We start from the raw sequence: 20736 nt of genomic DNA on the forward strand, positions 1-20736 counted from the left end.
ACTGACGTTGTTTGTGTAAGCGGGAAATGAAAGGAAATCTGCTTACAAAATTCGTAAGTATTGTTTATTGTTCACCGATGTTTTGATCACTTAAATTTGTGGAATGGCTGTATAAACAAGGAAACTGATTTAAAATGTGGCTGGGTGCTTTCAAACACACAATTCATTCAAGGAGTAAATGCTAAATCACTGAATAATGAATAGTAAATATTCCTGAATTCACATGTTCAAAATGTCACTAGAAATAATTTCATCATTATCACGAACTTGGACTGATACTTGGCTATTTGACGAAGCCCTTCTGCTATCCATGAAATCTTCCTATAGAATTTTATGTTACAGTCTGAAAAACAAAGTGAAATAGGAAAGATGAATGCATTGAAGTAAAGTCATAGGTGGTATAATAGGACCCAGCTATAAACACCATTCCCGCTAAATGTAATCTGCACTAAACTTCTCCAGCTCTGATAATTTGATGTGTAAATTCAATTTGAAAGAAAATACATATATTCTCTATGCCTTGTCATAATAGGTTGGATTTAAACATACAATGCCTGGAGGAATTCAGGCTATTTTGCTTCAATACCTCAATGCCAATATCAAAATATTTAGTCATCCAAAATCTTAATTAAATCTGAATTAAAAATGGGAAAATAAATTGATGAACATAAGACTTCTTGGTGGATTTTATTATATTAAACAAAGGAGTCGATTTCTTTGTCTCTATCAGGAGCTACTGACTGTACCTTTTTTCCCCCCCACACTGTGTGTAATGTGTTTCTTTTGTAATGCTTTTGTAATGCTGTCATATATGAGATTTGTTTCCTACATCTCCATAAAACATACCTGTAGTAACAACAGATAATGGAGTGGACATGTAATCATTCAGTCCTATTATAATCTTAACTATTATATCAAACTCTTTTTGCTATTTCAGTTGGAGCTGTAATTTGGTGGTGCAACACTGACATCCAATGTTAGTCCCAAAGAATGCATAAATTCACATTTCATAGGCTTTCAGGGACACAACAGAAGCTCTGGCTTATTCTTAGGGAGATTATTCTCTATGATCACAAAAACGGCTTGATTTCTGTGTAGCTACCGTCATGCTAGCTGACACAGCTACAAATGTGTTAGCCCAGACACCAAATAGAGTCCAGATATTGCACTATACATAAGTAAATTTCCCATGTGTAATGGTATACAAACTAACTAGTATACTTTTACTTAATTTGAAAAACTAGAACAGGATATATACTTTACTACTGCTTGTACCGCTGTTAAATCATGTTAAAGTTTAGACATAAACCTAAGACACTGAAACGGAGAGAAAGAAATAGCCTCATCTTTAATCCAGTCTGTTTATAATAATATCAGACAAAAAAGCTATTGTGATGTATAAAACTTGAAATAGAATAAACATTTTAAAATGCATTGACTAGCTGTTAAACCTCTGTCAAATATATTTTCCTAAAAATTTAGAAACTGTTCAGTTTGTTCAGAGTTTAGCACTTGTCATTTCTAATCCAAACCAGCAACAGCAGTTTTCTAAAAGTTAAAGAAAACGTATTTAAAGAAAAAAATTCTATTATAAAAAGAAAAACACAGGGAATCTACTGTTAGGATGCAGGAAAACTAAAGCTAATTTCTCATAGTGCTTATGAAAAACATTTCTAATCAAAAGGATCTCGCTTTGAGCTATCAGAAAGTATGAAATGAATATTATTTTCTTGATCAAACTGATTTTTTTGTTTTCCCACGTATTTTGCTGTAGTTATCAACTGCACACTGTGTAAGTTATACTAACTTAATGTTACTGAATTTTCAAAAAAAAAAAAAATTCTTTCAAAAGTCAGATTTGTATCCATTTCCAACTTAAAAAGTATGGAATGACATCAGTAAAAAAAAAAAAAAAGAGGAATATTACAAATGAAAATATACGAGTGAATAAAGTAGATTTCTATTGAAGCAACAATTACAGATAGCAATTATTTCTATTATTAGTGTATTACTGTTTTGGATAGATATGCTTTACATCTATTTATCTGCAGCAATGTGGAGATTTCTGTAAAAAACAATCAATCATTTTAGCTAAGGAAGTCCAGACCAGAAAACTGAATTAAATTTTATACAATAAGCAAAATAACTTCAAAGGTTTTATTTTTTTTCAATGCTATAAAATTTCCCATTGAGATCCTACAGTGATATGAAAATAACAATTTTTTGAGATGGACTAATCTGAAAGTAAGGCAACGGAGTGGTAATCTGTAGGGTGTTGGGGTGACAAGCTGTTTTGGACAATTTTCAGTCAATATCCATATAGACCCATTTATTTTGTTTGTATTTTCCTAAGTTAATCTATATTGATTCATATTTAGGAGGGAGCTGTAAGAAATGAATATTTTAAAAATAATGTTCATTAACTATCCCTGAAGTAGATAAAAACATAAATATCAATAGTTTTGTATTTCACATTTAAATTCTTACTACAATTCCTGTTTTGCATCTTTACATGCTTAACTTTCCTCGTTTCAACTGCTTCTGCAATCCTAGTAATTGATGTTCATTTTGGGATTAATTCTGTTAAACTAACTCCATAGATTAAAAAAAATTAAATGATGATGCCATTAATTTCAAACATTAAGTAGTATAACCACAGAGGAAAACAACAGTTTGTTGAAAGATCCTGCATCTCTGTTGTAATCTTTGGACGATACAATTCAGAAAATGCATTCAGCTTTCTCAGATGAATTGTAGTAGTACTTCACATAAATCTTACCTTTTATATTTTGAAGTGATACGTAGCAGTTGTAGAAAGATCTGCTACTCTCTCTTCTGGAACTATGGAAAGCCTTGAGGATCCTGAGATCTGCCTAGCTGCCTCTTTTGCACAGACATATATATACACTGTTCAGCTCTAGTAAGCATTACCAGAGTGCATCATTGCTGACAGTTTCCTTATCCAACTTAAAAAAAAAGTCATCGTATTTGCTATTCATTTTATTTGATGATTTTACAAGCAATTTCACACATTCATTCTGCTTACTTTATGACATCAATGCTAACATGGATTTGCAAAAAGAGTAAGGTAGCAATGTTCAAATAAGTAAATATCAAACAGAAGGGCATTAGGATGGTAAACAGTTGGCTAGAGGTGCTTAGGATTAAGGCAGAAGTTTCTCCAAATTCTGAATTGTCACATTAGAATTAATCAAAACACTTAGTTTTAAGCAAAATCCTGGGCCTGTTGACATTTGTAGCATCAATGGAAGCTATCAATTTCAAATCTAAATTTAAAGATTTAATATGCTATTAATAATAATCAACATTACTCCCCCAAAGTGCTTCATTAATTTTTAGGTAGACTTATGCCTATATTATGAACATAAAGAAGCACTTTTATTTTGAAGCACTACAGCAATGGCTACCCACTATGCAAAGCCTAGCCCAGGTCAAATTTAACAAAAAAAAAGACTTGATTATCCTTACATGAATTATGCCAACACTACTGAATGATATTTCATACTCACTAGAGATCTGTATGCCAGACTTCCATTTAAATTGGGTTTCAAACCATGGTCTACAGGTTTATACAAGATAACCTTTTTGCTCACATCTCTGTTCCCTACAATGAAATAATTATAATAAAAAATATAGGTGTGAGTTTCATACTTGTGTATGCTCTGTACAACTATTGCCAAGGTCCTAAAATATTCACTAATAGATGGGGGGAAAACTCATATCTGCGATGGGGCAGCACTGACACAGACTGCGTTGAGCCATCTGGTGACAACAGTAGGAGAAACTGACAAATCTTGTCAGTGTCCCTGGCAGCTGAAAAAAAAGCCCACCAGTAAGGAATACAGGTGTTTTATCCTGTTGGTGAAGCAACAAGCAAGATATCCTCTGTCAAGGAATTCCTACAGAGCTTCCCTTACGGATTTTCTGACATACAATAATTCTTTTTAAAATGAAAAGTGCACCAAAACCAAAATATTATTATCATATATATAGGATACTATGCATCAAGCAGAGATATTAAGGACTTCAGTTTCAGTTCCGATCAGGAGGAAGAAAGGTCTGGATTTACAGCTGACATCTCACTGGACATAAATAACAGCCTGTATTCCAGTGTAGAATGACCATCAGTTAATTTTGGCACAAAAATCCACAACCTCTCTGGGCAGCCTGTTCCAGCACCTCACCACTCTCTCTGTAAAGAACTTAAAGACCTAGTCTGGTTTGAAATGAAAAGAAAGCCCCAGAATTACCATCTCCTAGGCAGTGTAATATTGAAGACATAATGCCCACAGAGCCAAAATTAACCAGGAAACTATCTTAAGCTCAAAAAATCTAGCTGTCTTCCTGAGAAGCCAGTTTCACTGTGACACTTTGTCTTCATATCTCAACATTATTTTTACTTGCAATTTAACACTGCAATGTCATGTGGTAATTCCAGAACTAAATATTAGAAGGCACTCTGTCCTATGAATTTCATTAACTTTACATCTCCTGCAGGCAGGCATGCTCCCTGGCTCTGCAGTACGCTGATATAACAGCAGATGGTGATAAAAGGGTCGTTTAGACCTTCATTTTGCACCAGGATGAAACACTTGTTGAAATAGATTGTCACAGATAATATAATTGCATGTTGAGTTCAACTGCTTAGGTTTCTAAACAGAGAATACAGAATGTGAGACAATACTACCTTCTTCAGGATTCAGGCTCTTTTTATTTGGGTTTGTATACTTTCTTGTCTCAGATGTTTCTTGTTTACAGTAGGATGATTTCAGGAAAAAATATATGAGGCAGCAGCCCAGTGCACCTCACTGAGCAGGTTGTTACATGGGCTATCTCATTTAGCAGGTCATCTAGCATCTAAAAGATGACTACCTGATTATGTTTTTCAAGTGATACACATACAGGATGTGTACAGGAAAGAAATTAACTACCATCAAGTATAGGAGAGAGGAGGCTGAATCTTAGGATCTGACTACACACCCGGTACTTTTTCTTTCTTACATTGCACAGGAAGCATTCTCTTCCTAATTTTCTCAATCATGACTACAGAGGCTGAAATGTGTAGCCCTTTTTATTTTCCTATCCTTGCTACATGATAATGAGGCAAAAAAGAGGCCTGCATTCTCCTTCTGGGAACTGATGCAATACATACATGTAGAAACTGACATACGTAAAGCAACTGGAGCATAAATGTTGCTCACATGCCTGTACATGCACAAAATGCATGCATATACTTGTGTGTAGCTCTATGGCTATACCCTGGAGAGTAGAAGCTGCTTTCTGAAAAGGAAGATTAGTTTAGGGTCTCCATGTTCACAGGAAAGAGTTATTGTAACTATGCAAATAACCCACACTATCTACTGACAACAAATTGGAATTGCTCCATTTGAAATCAATGGAGCTTCATCAGTTTGCGCAAGCAGAAGAGCCAGTCAAGTATGTACTAGTTACTTTACATTGTGAGAAGACAATATTGGTAATTGAAAGTAATACCAAATGCTCTCTTAGCAAATACTATGAATTATTCAGATTAAATATAGACCATTCATAAGACTCTATAAAATAAACCAAACAGCTGTGCCTTGTAATCGGAACTGACTGGCAAACTAGAAAAAATTGAATGCATTCTGATTTTTACTTGTTAGCTAAGTAAAAAGAGTATAACACTAACCATGTTCTGGAGACTGGCTGAGGTTACACTTGGTCTTCCAATGCTGCTTTATTTTCAGACTTCTTTGCAGATGTAGTAATCTCATGTGAAGGAAAGAATGTAGTTCCATGTTTAAGTATGAAGAAACGTACGTTCATTGATAGATACTGCATAATATTGCTCATTGATTCATACGTGAAGCAGCAGTAAGGGGGAAGATGATGAAAATGGAGGTCAGAGAATGATTAGTAGTGGAACCAGTGGATTTGCTATAGTTTATGTACAGTCTATCTCCTATAACAAAGCAGCTATTGCTTTTCAGCTGTGTATTTTGTAAAAGTTATGCAGGATTTTTAGGGAAAACAGACTTGCAAACAACTCTATCTGTGTCGATTTCTTCATTCAGAGCAAATATCAGTACCTCAACTTTGGTGTTTAGTATATGTCATTTACATGACAGACTTGAAGACTAAGTTTCACTGTTGGAGGTGACATCTCAAGTGTGAGATTCTTACTCAAAGGGGAGAAGAAAATGTGGATTACTCAACATTTTCTGAAAACTGGTCTTCTTAAATGGTCTAAGGTGAGAAGTAAATCTTTAAGGATTCTCACCAACTTGGAGAAGCTACCATTTTTTAATTTTAAAGTAAGTTGTTCTGCAGTTGGCTTTTACATACCATACTCTATGTTTGCAATGTAGACACATAATTGTTTTTCATATGTAAGACCAACTCTCAAATATATTTTTCTTAGCTTCAGCTTGATTCCACAAGATAAGCCCTTTCACCTTGAACTATATTGAAATTCTGTTATAGAACTGTAGTTAAATATTGTAGGCTCAACTAAGGAGAAGGAATGGGGCAAATAATTGTCCTAGAAAGTGTCTTGGATGATGGTTTTACATGGATTGTGATTGGATTGGAAAGCAAAGCAGAAAGGAAAAGGACTTTTTCTTGAGAAAAGGAGAATTGGGGTATGGATCTTAGGAATATATATAAACATCTGAAAGGGAGGTGTAAAGAAGATGATGCCAGGCTCTTTTCAGCTGTGATCAGTGCGAGGATGAGAGGCAATGTGCACAAATTGAAAACAGGTGTTCTGTCTGGCACAACAGCTTTACTGTGCAGGTGACTGAGCACTGGCAAAGTTGCTCAAAGAAATTGTGGAGTCTCCATCCTTAGAGATGTTCAGAAGGTATCTGGACGTGGTCCTGAACAACATGTTCTAGGTGGCTGTGCTTGAGCCACTGAATCAGTCTTGGTGGGACAAGAAGACTTTTCCAACTTCAATCATCATATGATTCTGCAGTGGTTGGTTAGAAGTGCTCTGGATCATTTCTAATGAATGATTGCATTGTTACCTGCTATTAGTATAGGCAAGCTACTTTAATACGTTATTTATGCTTGAAATTTTTTGACATTCACAGCATTCTAGAACATTTTCCCCAGGTCATCAAAATACATGGTTGCTCAGTCTAAAAGCTTTAAGGTTCAAGAGCACTCTATAAAGTAAATAAAATAACAATATGAAAAACAGTAAAGCAAAAGTGACAGCAGCATGGTGCACTTTAAAAAAAAATAATAAAGTTTTCATGGTTTATCCCCACAAATGCTTCCCATAAACCCAGGTAAATGGTGGACAGTTTAGAAGATGTGCTCCCTTTCCCCTCACAAAGTAAAACAGACATACGGGCAAATAAAGGATGAAAAAGCTAGTACATCCCTTGGGAAAAAAAAGGCACCTTCTGTCTCACATATGTCACTTATCTCAAGTAACTCCAGAAGCTTTTGACTACAGACCTATGGTCAAAGTGTAAACAGTGCATTGTATTACATTATTACTTATAGTATCCACAAGGGGTTGGTTTATCTGGTCAAATTTCTAAGGCGTGTAGGATTTTCAAAAAATATAAATAAAGTATAAAGATGCAGAATCAGAAAACTTAATGATTAATATGAGCTTGATACCTTGCAGTCTGAAAATTGATCTGGGTTCCTACTGACTCATTCAGGTATCTAAAACCTTGAAACATCTGTTGCAAGACCCTGATTTTATTCTCTTTCACAAAAAAAATTGCAGTAGTTTTTGTGAGGTTGTATCAATACAGAAAAAATGATAGTAAAATCTCAGTAATTTCAGCTGAATTGTATTCCTTATTTGTAGAATAATCACATTGCTGACAGTATTTGTGTTTACAGCAAATGCACATAGAACCATATAATCAATGTCTAATTAGCCCTACTTTATGTTATATTTGCTTAACATTAACTTTCTTAGAGCTGTAATTTTTTCCTTTAACCATTATAGCAGTTGCATTTTAATTACATTACTAACAAGACGCTCATTAACATCATGTAATTGGCAACAAAACCTGAACTAATTGAGTATTTTCTGAAGAGTTCCTATCAAAGTGTAATTTAACCATTACAAACAGCTTGGTAACTACATTTACATAAAAATGTCTAAGAAATGTTCTCATGTGCAGAAAATCAGATTTGATATTGCCATTAACAAAATGAAGGAAGTCATTACATAGCAAATCACTTCTACATTTTAATGATTTTGGCTAAACCCCATGTTTTTGTCAAGGGTCAAATTAAATGCCACAACTCTATTCGTGCTTGTTCCACAAGCAACAACTATTTTGGAGTTGGAAAGCAGCTTGATTTTTTTTTTGTTTGTTTGTTTTGTTTTGTTTTTGCTGGGAATTCTACTCCACAATTTTCTCAGGTTATTTTGAACTTACTTGCTAATAGCAAAGCTGAGATACTGCGTTAGACAACAGTTCTTATGCAGTCGACTAATTCAGAATTTTTTAAACATGTGACCATCTAAAATAGATCTCCTGCCAATTTTCTTGCTCATATTCTTACATTACAACTGGACTCATTTAATTACCAATTAAAAGAATATATGTGATCCAGTTATTATTTATCTAGACTTTTTACAGGATGCTCTAAAATAGTTTAAGTGGAAACTAAACAAAAAAGCCTGCATATTCCTTTGATTCCTTCCTCACAAATCTCGAATGAATGACATTAAAATTAATGTAAACGTTGAAGTGATGAGTAAAAACAGGTTGAAATGTCTAACATATTCTCAAATCAGACAGAAAAAAAACCCACTGAGATAAAATAGATATTGTGAATGTCCCGCTTCCATATTTAAACCTGAATACTGGTTTTTGCATAACAAGGGCTTTAAAAAAATGCTGAATATAATTTGAATAGAGTGTTCAATAACTATCCATACTACAGCTTCAAATATTATGTTCCTGTCTGGATTCTTTCCAAGAAACTGGAATTATACATAAATTTTAAGAAACTAATTCTTGTTAGGATGTTAATTAGTTACTTGCACTTCTTTGTCCCTGCCCATTTTACAGTTATAGTTAACAAATGTAATTATATTCATTTAGCAGTATGCCTTTGCAATGGACCATGTATCTTTGGAATGCAGAATGTAGTTTAAGCGAGATGGCAATAAATGCACATGCCGTGTTATATTCCGATTTTATTTTTTGCTATCAAACAGGTGTTAAATGTGCCAAAACATGTATTAACATAACACCTGCTAATATACAATCTCAAAAATGGATGCAAATATCAAATTATAAGCTTCAAAGATCCTGATATTAATTTACCTGAACATGATACAACCTGGGCACTGCTATCGTGGGATTTTCTCAGAGATATACCAGATGGCTTAGCATTCTCTGAGTAGCCTGCCTATTCTGACAAAGAAAAACATTGTTTGAGGAAGTGGGTCATATGTGTGTAGAGATGTTTGCTAGACAGTCCAGGAATTCCATGATTCTGGTCAGTGTACCACTGAAAAGAAAGAAAAAGAAAGTCATAAACACACATGCTCTCTTCAATTCTGTATTAATTAAAAAATACCAGAATTTTTTGTATTGCCATATAGAAGAATATACATGTCTCAATTAAATAACTTCTTACATGCACTGATAGGATAGGATAGGATAGAAGGGAATGGAATTGAATGAAATTGGGGTGATTTAAGAAGGTTAGATGTTAGGAAGAAATTATTTACTTGGTGACGTGAGGTATTGGAACTATTTGACTAGAGGAGCAGTGGTTGCCCCATCCCTGAACATGTTCAAGGCCAGGTTGGATGGGGCCCTAGGCATCTTGATTTAGTGGATGGCAACCCTGCCCATGGCAGGGATTGGAACTGGGTAGGCTTTAAGATCCCTTTCAACCCAACTAATTCAAAGAGCCTATGAAGAGCAGAATTGTTCTGTCTTCTCATTTAAGGAGTAAGAGGCACCTTTGGAATGTAAAATCTGATTCCTTGATGCTGGTTGTATCAGAATTTTAAAAGTAGACAGGCTTGGTTTTTTGTTTTTTTTTTTGTTTTTGTTTTTGTTTTTTGTTTTTTTTTTTTTGGTGTGCTATACTCCTCTGAATTCTGCCTGTTCTATAGCCTAACTGTTTAAACTGGTTTTTTTCTAATTTTCAACCTCAATGTGTTCGTGAGTAGTTTACTTTCACTTGATCTTGTGCCAACTGTCTTTTTGCTTCAATAGCTTTTTCTTTCCTCTGTATTTCTCCTCCACTGTATTCATAGGCAGCAATCATATTGTTTTCTAAATTATATTTTACTAGGCTAAAAATATTCTGCTTTCATTAAGTAAGTCAGAGATGTTCCCCAGATTATCCTAACACTACTGAAACTCTACTACAGCTGAACAGTAATGACTGAAACTGCAGACAGTATTCCATGTACTTTTCCAGATACTTGACAAATGGCCCAGGTTTGCTAAATAACAGTGAAAACAGGAAATATGGAATTCACTTGCAGAAATACCAAGTACAGGGGGACCCATGTCTGATCCATGTTCAAGGTGTTCATTGACCTGGGAAAGTGATCTGAAGCAGAAGGCCAATATGTTTGATAAAAGACAGATACTTTTGTCACTAGTCTGGAGAAAGCACATGCAGAAGAACAGATTAACACCTAATTCAGTGTTACTTTTCCTCTGTTCATTTCTCATATATATCCTCTAACCTCTCATGTATGTGTTTCTCTGCTTGCCTGCATCATCTTCCCCAGGTAAATTTTGTAGACAACTTATTTGTTTTTTCATGTCCTTGACATACTACTTGGATACCTCATTCCCTTTTTCCCTTGATTCGCCTTCTGCCTGTAACAAGCATGTCAGGTCAAGACAGAATCCATCAGAATCACTGGCAGTTTTGGCCCCAGAAGCCAGTTCTTTCATCTTCCTTGCGTTTATTAGCTATCATCAAATTTTAGAAAGGAGGTTGGACTCTCATTCTTCTCCCTGGCTCATTTTAAAAGCTTCTACGTTATACTAGATAATTGAGAAGTTCTGTTAAAATACAGAAAGAGGTTTGAGGGGAAGAGCAAACAAATCCTTTGAAGAATAAATGATTTGTAAACAATAAAAAATGCTGTAAAATTGCCAGATCTTGCTGAACTGGGTTCTTAAAAACATCAACAAATAACATCAACATATCAGATAAGCTTATTGATAAAGCTGTAAACCACTGTTCAAAATTGAAAAATAGTCTGTTATTTACCATTGCCTGAAAATCCACCTGTGCATTAACCAGAGCTTTTGCAATTTGTGCTGAGTTCTGAAAATGTACGTTATCTGAAAAAGGAAAAAAAAAAAAAGATTGGCTGTTGAAATGTGTAAATACCACAAAGCATAAAATTCTAGTGCATTAAGTTGTGTCCACTGGTTATCAAACAATACAGTTGACATAACTAAGAACGAGCAAGCATCTAATAATATGTTGCATAGAAATCTATCAAAGATCTAAGTACTGATCCTAATCAAAGGCACAGAAAGATGCTTAATGTTTTTCAAACAAAGTGATTCTGGTTCTGTATTTGTACTACCATTTGCAAACCTCACCATCTGCTGTTCCATGAATGAGAAGATACTCAACGTTTTGGAAATTCTTTGCTCTTGCCATTACAGTTGAGTTCTGTTGAGATGAAAAGTGAACAGTTCAGCAGCTTCAATTTAAAACACTAAGTCATGGAGCTGAAAGGCTTAAATTACCCAGTGAAACAGCAATCAAGCAGTTGGACTGGCATAATAAAGAAAGCAGTAACTTCATCGCAATCTGAGATTAATAGAAACTAAATACATTTATAGGCATTTCACAAAAAGCACAGTACCCACCATGTGTCATTTTCTGAACACTGTAATTCCTGGCTACATAGAGCAGCTCTATGAAGGCAGTTTGGTATTGAGCATTGCTGCTATTTGGATTAGGACAGAGAATAGACATTGATAATATAGAAACATCTATCCACATCTCCCCTGAGCAACCTGTGCCAGGGTCTCTCCTCCGAGTAATGAATTTCTTCCTAATATCTAACCTAAGTATCCCCTTTTTTAGTTTAAAGTCATTCTCTCTTTTCCTATCACTATGAGACCACATAAAAAGTCAGTTTCCCCTTCCTGCTTGTAAGCTCCTTTCAAAGTCCTAGAAGGTCACCCCAGAAGCTTTTTCTTCTCCAGTTGGAACAAGCCCAGCTGCCTTAGCCCTTTTTCATAAGAGAGTTGATCCAGCCTTCTGATCATAGTACAAAATCCTTAATAGAATGCTTTCTCTAGCTTCTCTGGGCTTATTTCAGGCTTGTCTGTATTGAGAGCTGGAATGTGTGCTGCTAGAGGAAGCTATAGATTTCCTATCAATGTGAAGAAAAGCAAAAATGCAATCTGTTCCTGCAGAGGAATGCATTCTGACTTTTTAGTCTGAAGACATTATTATCAGACAACTAAACTGGCATAACATAGCGAATATTACTGACCAAAACCTAGTAAACACCAACATTTTAACATCTATCACGTGTTCTTTCCTAAGTTAATAATTTGCAGTGTCAAAACAGACAGATTTGTCCAGTGAGAAAATAGGAATCCTACAATTTATCATACCTAAGATTGATCAATATAAAAACTGTGAGTAACTACAGAGACATGAATTTCAGAACAGCAGCTTTAGCTGCTACAGGGGTGCCATTATGCGAGCATTATATTTTCACTATTCTGCTTGTCTATGGAAATGTAAATCATGTTTAAGGCAAATGAAAAAGAAAGAATTCTCACCTTATAGTGCTCAAGATTATCGGACTCTACAGGAAGACCCATAAATCGTTCTGTGTAGATAGATGCTGTGATATTAAAGAAGAAAAAAGCAATAGATAAAGAATGCAGATTGTGCCTCCAGTGACGCATAGAAAATTGAACGATTATGTTAACTATATCTGTTCTGCTTGATTTCCTTATAACACAACAAATCTAAACATATTAAAAAATATGAAGGATAGTTAATACATCTCCTCCTAACAGTCCTTGCACAAATAGTGGTTTGATACTCATCTGCAGAAACAAGATTTTTTTGAATAAATACAATTAACTGATGCTACTTTATGCTACTGGTTTGAACTCCTGAAGTCAGTTGAGTGAGTCACATTGTTGAATAATTTCAGTGTGGTGGAAAGATAGTACAGACTACCATCAGGAAAAAAAACAAAACAGAGAAGAATTTCAGCCTGGGATGCACATGAGTATTTACACTTAACATGGAAGAAATGTTCTTTTTTCTTTTTCCTATTGGTCAGTATATTTATGGAGGAAAATACAAATACTTGTGGGGGAACAGGAAAAGATAAAGACTTGCATTGAAAAAACATTATAATTACTTTTCAGTCTCTGTCCAGTTCCTTTGTCTAACTGCAATGAAGTTTGCTAATGGATTTGAAAATAAAAACAAGAACGAATAACTGAACAGTATGTAACACCAAGAAACCATTAGGAACAGCTTCCTTTGAGCTGCCTGTATGTTTGTAATTTAACTGAAAGCAGTTATGAAAATCTGTGTAAAACTGATGTAACAGCTGTCACTACAAGAACATTATTTATGACTATCATTGAAAGAGTTACTGGCAAATACTGAGTTGTCAAGCTGCAGTACTATGAGAATTTTATTTATTTTATGCAGACAAGGCTTTTTGATGATGAAAAGCTGGCATCTTTCTTTCACATAATAGAAGTGCTGGCCACTATAATTATTAAGAAATTGAGGTTAGAAAGAACCTCTGGATCCTCCTGTACATGCAGGGTCTTATAGAGCTGGTTATTTGCAACTACATTAGCTATATCTAGATGGCTTCTGATTATCTTCAAGGTGGGAGACCCCACAAACACCCTGTGCAACCTGTGTCAGCATTTTACCCACACAGTAGATATGTGTTTCCAGATGAACCTCCTGTGTTTGACTTTGTGCCCACTGTCTCTTGCCTCAGCGTCACTGGAAAGAGTCTGTCTCTATCCTCTTTGCACCCTCCCTTCACATATTTATACACATTGATAACATTCCAAGTCTCCTTGTGCCTTCCTAAACCAAGAAGTAAGTCTCCCATAGATATTTTCTAATAAACTAAGTGTAGAAAAACCTAAGTAGCTCATCTTTTATCAAAATCCTTTATCATTGAATGAAAACAGAAAATGTGCAATATCTGTTGTCAACACAGTGTCAAACAACCATATTGGGCTTGAGTTTTCAATAAAATAAACTCTTTTTGAATGGCTGGCATTTCTACAGCATTTTGAGCCAAATTCTCCTCTCTCTTCTACCAGTATAGCTACAACAAGTCCACTGAGGTCAGCAAGAATAGTGTTACAATGACTAAGTGGAAGATTCAGCTTGTCAATTACTGAAGAAAAAAAGAGAGAGATTGAGCAGTCACATATTTAATGTTTTAAATATACATTGTCCCTAAATGCAATTTGCCTTATAATCGTTCAGCTGCTATATTAACTGACAGAAAATGGAGGTGAGCGGGAAGTTTTTAGAAAAAAATTATGCTCCAAACTAATCTACGCATCTAAAAGAAAGCAGTACTAAATTTATAAGCCAGTACATCCTCTGACATTACAACTCTTCTTGGAGTCTCATATATGTAGCATCCTGTAGTTTTGCCCCTAACATAGTTCACCAATATTAACGTGTTCTGTTTGCCAAAATTAATGACTAATGACTTTGTTCTGCTTCCTTTCTTCCTTCCTTTGGGAGTACCTCTGCCTGCCTAGATTTTCAAATGTGCTTTTAGAAAGACTCCTTAATAATCCCTTGAAAACTCAACTAAAGTGAGACTTTTGCAAAAATAGTGCCTAATGCCTGCATTCTAGAAATAATTTTGTGATCATGAGCAAAGATGTCTTCAAAAAACATTCATGCCAGTGAAAACATGAAGACTATGCTTCCTGTGTCATACAAATGTTTTCCCCTTTGTTTGCAAAACACCATAAATACAAGGAATGTCTGTTCTAGCAGTAAGGGAAGCAATCCTTTCCATTTAACCAAAATTTTTTCTCATAACCAAGACTTCTTAGCAAACGACCATATGCTAAGTAAATGTGTTCAAAGTGCTACATTTTCCTCACAGAAAACATGCATGGCATGATTCTTTTTTACACTAAGGTTCCTTTATGCCATGCCAAAAGCTAGCAGGTCTGCAAGTATGAGTATGCATCTGCTTTATTCACACAGTACGGCCCTCAGATTATACTCCCAGAGATTCTTCAAAACAGTTTGGCGTCTTAGTCAGTAAACGCTAAGAAAAATATGGCTCATAACACAACAGCAGGGGTGTGGCTGAGAAAAATCTAAATAAAAATCAAAAATAGGAATTCAGACATAAATGTGTTCCTCTGTTTTTCTCTACTATTTGGAAATAGCCTTGCAATCATCATTGATAGTCATTCCTGACAGAGTTCATTTTCAGATGAAGTTGGAGTGTACTGTGACTACAATACAGGTACAAAAACAGTTCAACTGAGTTTCTGAACAGTTCACTGAGTTTCTGAACTCAGTGATACAATTTTAACAGGATTTTTTTCAGGAAGATCACTCCAGAGTATGGTGGTTTACTGAGAGGGCTTTACACCCTAACACTTACAGATGTGCATTTGGAATTGTGACAAAATCGGTCTCAAACTGTCAATTGCAGTCTGTTATTTTCAGTAAGGAAAATGTTAAACTTAAGGTCTTAAGAGTTTAGTGTTTAGGTAATTGCACTGCCTTTAGGTTTCATATTGCCATTCTCTTGCAATGAATTCATTTAGAAAGTCATTAAATGCCGCATCTCTTTCCAAGTCAGCTTTTATGACAAGTTTCCTTACCATAATATTCCCAGCTGGAAACAGGAGCCACAGCTATTCCACATTTAAATACTCCACTGCCAGATCCAAGTGCCAGAGAAGTTACATATCCACCATAGGACTGGGAAGAAATCAGAGATAGTTTAAAACTACTGTGAAGCGCCATTTTGTTCTCCAGATCAAACTCGTGTATTAATTTCAAACTAAGTATTTTGCTTTAAGTAGACAGAGGATTTACATTTTGATTTTGAATGGATCTGATATAAATCTTCTGGAAAAGACAAACAGTAAAAAAATAAAATACAAGGTCTTTCTAAACGATAATCAGAAAAAAATGAACATATATAAAGAGAAAAGTATTAGAAAGTGTTAATGAGTGGCTATCATAACAGTTCATTTTGTAAAATTGCCTGTTGCTGCTGGTTAATCAATATTGATTTACCGGGACAGTGAGAAGAGGTAGATAATGTGTCTGGCTTCCAATCCCTTTTGTCATTCCTTACAGTATTGTCCCTAATCCACAATATCCTTAGGAATTGTTTACCATTGCTCTCCTGCAATTGTCTGTTAAGCTGCAGACACTAAGCAGTCTAGGAATCAGGGTTCCAGTAATGTTTGTGCATTCTTTAGCTAGATATAAATGATGAACAGTTGAGCCTAAAAAACTTAAAAATTTCTATAAGGGGGCTGTGTGGCTGCCCCTATAGTTATCTTAAGCCAACTCTTTTCTAGAGAGGAATAAGGAAGAACTATATGCAATTACATTACAGGATTATTTCCAGATAAATGAATATAAAAAGATAAACCACTTACCCAGCCCCATATTGCTATTCGTTTCTCATCAATAAAACCCATTTCTATGAATTTCCTGTGGAAAAAAAAAGATAGAAATAAATGTATTATTGCAAAACAAGAATGTTAATACTATACTGAATTAGCAAAAAATATTTTTCTCACTTTTTTCAAACATCATGCCAATTTCAGCAAATTGACAATCAACATAGCGTGTCTGATTTCTACAAAGCATTTGACTAGCAGACATTTCAGAGGAAAGGAAACTTTTTTCTTCAATGAATAAAAATAGCAAAAATGAATAGTTTATTTGCATAATATTTTTTGCTCCAGAGGATAAAATGAGGACTCCACACAACTATCATCTTGTAAAAAAAAAAAAAAAGTTGTTTTCAATACCTAATGTCTACCTGGATATAATGCCCTGACTCTCCAAATTAAGCTTCATACATGAAGGAAAATGTTGGGTCAAGACAGAAAGAGATACAATTGGGTTCAAACACATCCCAGGAGATACATCAGCAGCTCTTAGCCTTATTTTTCTAGGGCAAGCACAAATGACAGGCAATACCTAAAATATCCAATGCAGTCTGGGTGGAACCAAATTAGGTGAGCCAAAAAGTGATTCAGCTTTGTTACATTGCTGTCTTAACCCATGGGGTTCCTCCTATAGTAAAAGCCCCTCCAAGATCTTCCCACTGGAGTATATGATTGATTTTCTCTAAAAATCTTGCATCTTAAACCATGTGTTAGATCAGGAAGATGGAATGCAATGCATTTAACTGAATAAAAATTTAACCTAGGTGCTGACAGAAAGTTGGGAAGTGTGAAATCTGAGGTCATTTTTTCACAGCTTGTCTCAGCAAATTCTGCAACTGCAGAATCAGATTCCCTCTGTCTCTGGCATTTTATGTCCAAGTGACAATTTGGACTAATTTGTCTCTCTTTAAACATGTTGTTGCTGCTAAAAGATTCAAGAAATACAATAAAATTATGTATTACATTGAAAAACTTAGCATGATAAACAGAAATTCTGTTTCACTTATCACTGAAAACAATAATTATGTTTTTATATCATTGAGGTGGAAAAGGAATTATCACAAAGCAGGAACAGACATCCTCCTCACATACATTTATGAATGCAGGCAGTGTTCTTAAGCAAGTAGAAAAGGCAGTGGGATCCTGGACTTTTATATCCAATTTCTAACTACAGTTTCTACTGGGCCCATTAACTTGGGAAATATTATTAAATACCTGGAATTTTATCCATACTCTGATAGGACAAATTCAAGATCAAAACAAAGAATAAATTTCTTATTTTTGTACTAACATTCTTACTCTCCTATTCTTGTAAGGTTCAAACTAAACAATTCTTTAAATGTTCACTTCAACAGTGCTACTGCATCTGTTGACAGACACACTCGCTTTACAAAATCTCATCTTTCTCTCCCCTGCAAAATCTCTGCTCAAGGACTTGTTTCCCTTTAGGAACCTCTTAAGTATTTCTGTGCAGGGGTGTATATTGTGGGGAACAGCTACTGGAGGAGCTCAGATTCTTTCTGATTTTTATAAGTATTTTAAGATGGCTTGGAAAAGAAGTTACGAAAAAGCCAGAGTCAGGATTCAGTTTTTTTATGTTTGACTTTTAGCTAAAAACTATGGTCCACCACTGGCTAAAATCATGGGATCTTTAGCTAATTTCTATAATGGTTGAGGTAGATTTCCCCTACAGGGAAGAGTTCAGGGTAGTGGAAAATACATTAGCTTACCTCTCACCACTGATGCTCATACTTCCTTAGGCCTCTGATGTTGCCCTTACAAAATGGAAGTGCTGAGATCCAAATACATATTTGGTAGTGGATGTAGTACACCACCCAAAACCAAATTGACACCAAATAGCTCACTAGTATTTTATTTCTACAAGTTTTACATTTATTTCCTGGAGACTTCAGCTTTCCAGAAGAAAGGTGCAGGAGTACATTTAATCTATCTTTTTTTCCACGCTTTTTGTAGTTGTGTAAGTACAACGATTTTATTGGGAGACATTCTACTTACTTCACTGCTGAGATTTGGTCCTCAACTTCATAGACTCCTAGTCTTCGATAAACTGCATGCAAAATCTTGTCACCTTGATAAGCTGTTCCTCTGCCATCTACTAAAGCAACAATAATTCCCTCTTTGCTTGCAAGATAGGTTATCCAGCTAATGCTAAATGTGTGTTTTACATTCTGACTGCATGGTCCTCCATACCTAGAAGGTAAGACATTTTCAACTCAGATTTACAAATGAATACCAGATACAGGAGTATAGATAAGTATGACTTATATTTTCTCTACAAGTATTTTGCTAAATGACTGTGGTTTAGAGAGTTCAGTAGACAGAAACAGTACTATTAGCATTTTCATGTATTCATGTAATTTTACTTTCTAAAATTCATTTAAATCCTTAATGTCTTATGCCTAGGGTAAGTTCCATTTGTTTTAGCTGAGACGAAGGGGCATGACATCAGGTATCCATCCTAAGGGGAATCTTTGGAAGAGCTATGTTTCAATTTTTAATTACTTCCAAATTCATTGGGTATAGAAATTAGGTGTGACAGCACTTTTTGATTCTTACCGCCCCATCCTCCCCATGATTTTATAGAGTCACCAAGGTTGGAAAACACCTACAAGATCATCCAGTCCAAATGTCCACCTATCACTAATTTGATCCTCACACGTATTACACATTAACAAAGAAAAAACAACAGAAGTCTTAAGCTTTTTGGTCATTACTAGACCTCTGAATATCATGTACAGTAGGAACTATTGGCTGAACACACCCCACATAGCTGAGCAGTATATACAAACACTATTTACGACAATGATCTAATACAAATTATCATGTGACCTCTAGGACATAATTCACTTCATCTTCTGCTCTAAACTTCAGCCAAACATATTTAGCTTTGTTGGACCTTTGGATCATCAAAGGATTAGGGGTTTTTTTGCCCGCTTGTAAGAAAAGCTCTTATATGTTCCATATCAACAAATCTGAAATCAATACATTCAAATTGCTTCAGGATAAATAGAAGCGGCAACTGAACTAGGAAATCCAAGCAATAAATGATGTGCCTTTATTCCTTTTCTTTCACTAAGGAACTAACCCTTGCTATGATAATAAAACCTCATTGATTTCCCTTAAGTTGAATTTCTACACCAGAAATATATTAAACAAACAAACAAAATAAAAACAAAATAGTTTTTCTTTTGCATTACAAAATACTGCAAAAATCTTAGATTTCCCTAAATTATAATGAGTATTTTTATGACAGAACAGTAAAATTGAAAGAAATAAATTCTTACATACACTTGAATAAGCAGTGGGTACTTCTTGGATCTATCAAATTGTGGAGGTATAAGCATTTTGTACCACAAAGCTAGAAGAAACATATCAAAGTTATATCACTAATTGTTACAATGATTTCTCTAAGCACAATCCGGTTCGATGAAATAGTGATGAAATAGTAATAGAAAATGAATCAGCACAAATTACAGAGTGCATAAAAGGTAAACCACAAAATTCATACAAGTAATTGTTAATGTTGAACTGTTTAAAAATAATTTTGAAAAAAGAAGTGCCCATTTTTATTATTTAAATTATGTTATGTATAAAGTTATGACTTTAACTAGGTTTCTAGTTTTCCTGGTGTCTAAAAATACACAACTAGGAGTATAACTGTTATTAAGATTTTGAGAAATGAGTTTTGGAAACATTACAATGATTCACTACAATGGAATATTATTTGTAAATTTACTAAGGAAAACAACAGTGTATGCAAGTCAATATAACATATAAATGGCAGTTTATGTTTCATTTTTTATTACCACCATATTATGATGTTTTTATGTGATATTTAAACGCTACAGCAATATTGCTAATTTTTTTTTTAATTGCATCATGAAGAAGAAATGTGTTTTAAATTTTGTTTTATTTATGTATACACTGAGGAACAGACAGGTCACTGTCACAAAAGGCAGAATGATGGTCAGATTTCCAATCTAACATGCTAACAAGTTTGATCTACAAAAAGATTATACTTATTATAACAAAATGAAGGCATAAT

The 20736-nt window shown here is 34.7% G+C and overlaps 1 protein-coding gene across 1 annotated transcript in view; it reads right to left on the minus strand.

Annotated features, from left to right (window-relative positions):
- Positions 1 to 9399: 9399 nt before the first annotated feature.
- FAP (fibroblast activation protein alpha) overlaps positions 9400 to 20736 on the minus strand; it is a gene marked incomplete at both ends in the record, with an annotated part of 37317 nt that continues 25980 nt past the window's right edge. The window contains 8 exons of the mRNA XM_079539236.1: positions 9400 to 9501; positions 11239 to 11312; positions 11580 to 11652; positions 12783 to 12847; positions 15861 to 15960; positions 16653 to 16707; positions 18687 to 18881; positions 19980 to 20049. Coding sequence (XP_079395362.1) covers positions 9400 to 9501; positions 11239 to 11312; positions 11580 to 11652; positions 12783 to 12847; positions 15861 to 15960; positions 16653 to 16707; positions 18687 to 18881; positions 19980 to 20049 — 734 coding nt within the window. The remainder of the gene's footprint in view (positions 9502 to 11238; positions 11313 to 11579; positions 11653 to 12782; positions 12848 to 15860; positions 15961 to 16652; positions 16708 to 18686; positions 18882 to 19979; positions 20050 to 20736) is intronic.

The sequence above is a fragment of the Tetrao urogallus genome (genome assembly GCF_951394365.1).
Source record: "Tetrao urogallus genome assembly, chromosome: 8".
In the NCBI taxonomy this organism is placed as follows: domain Eukaryota; kingdom Metazoa; phylum Chordata; class Aves; order Galliformes; family Phasianidae; genus Tetrao; species Tetrao urogallus.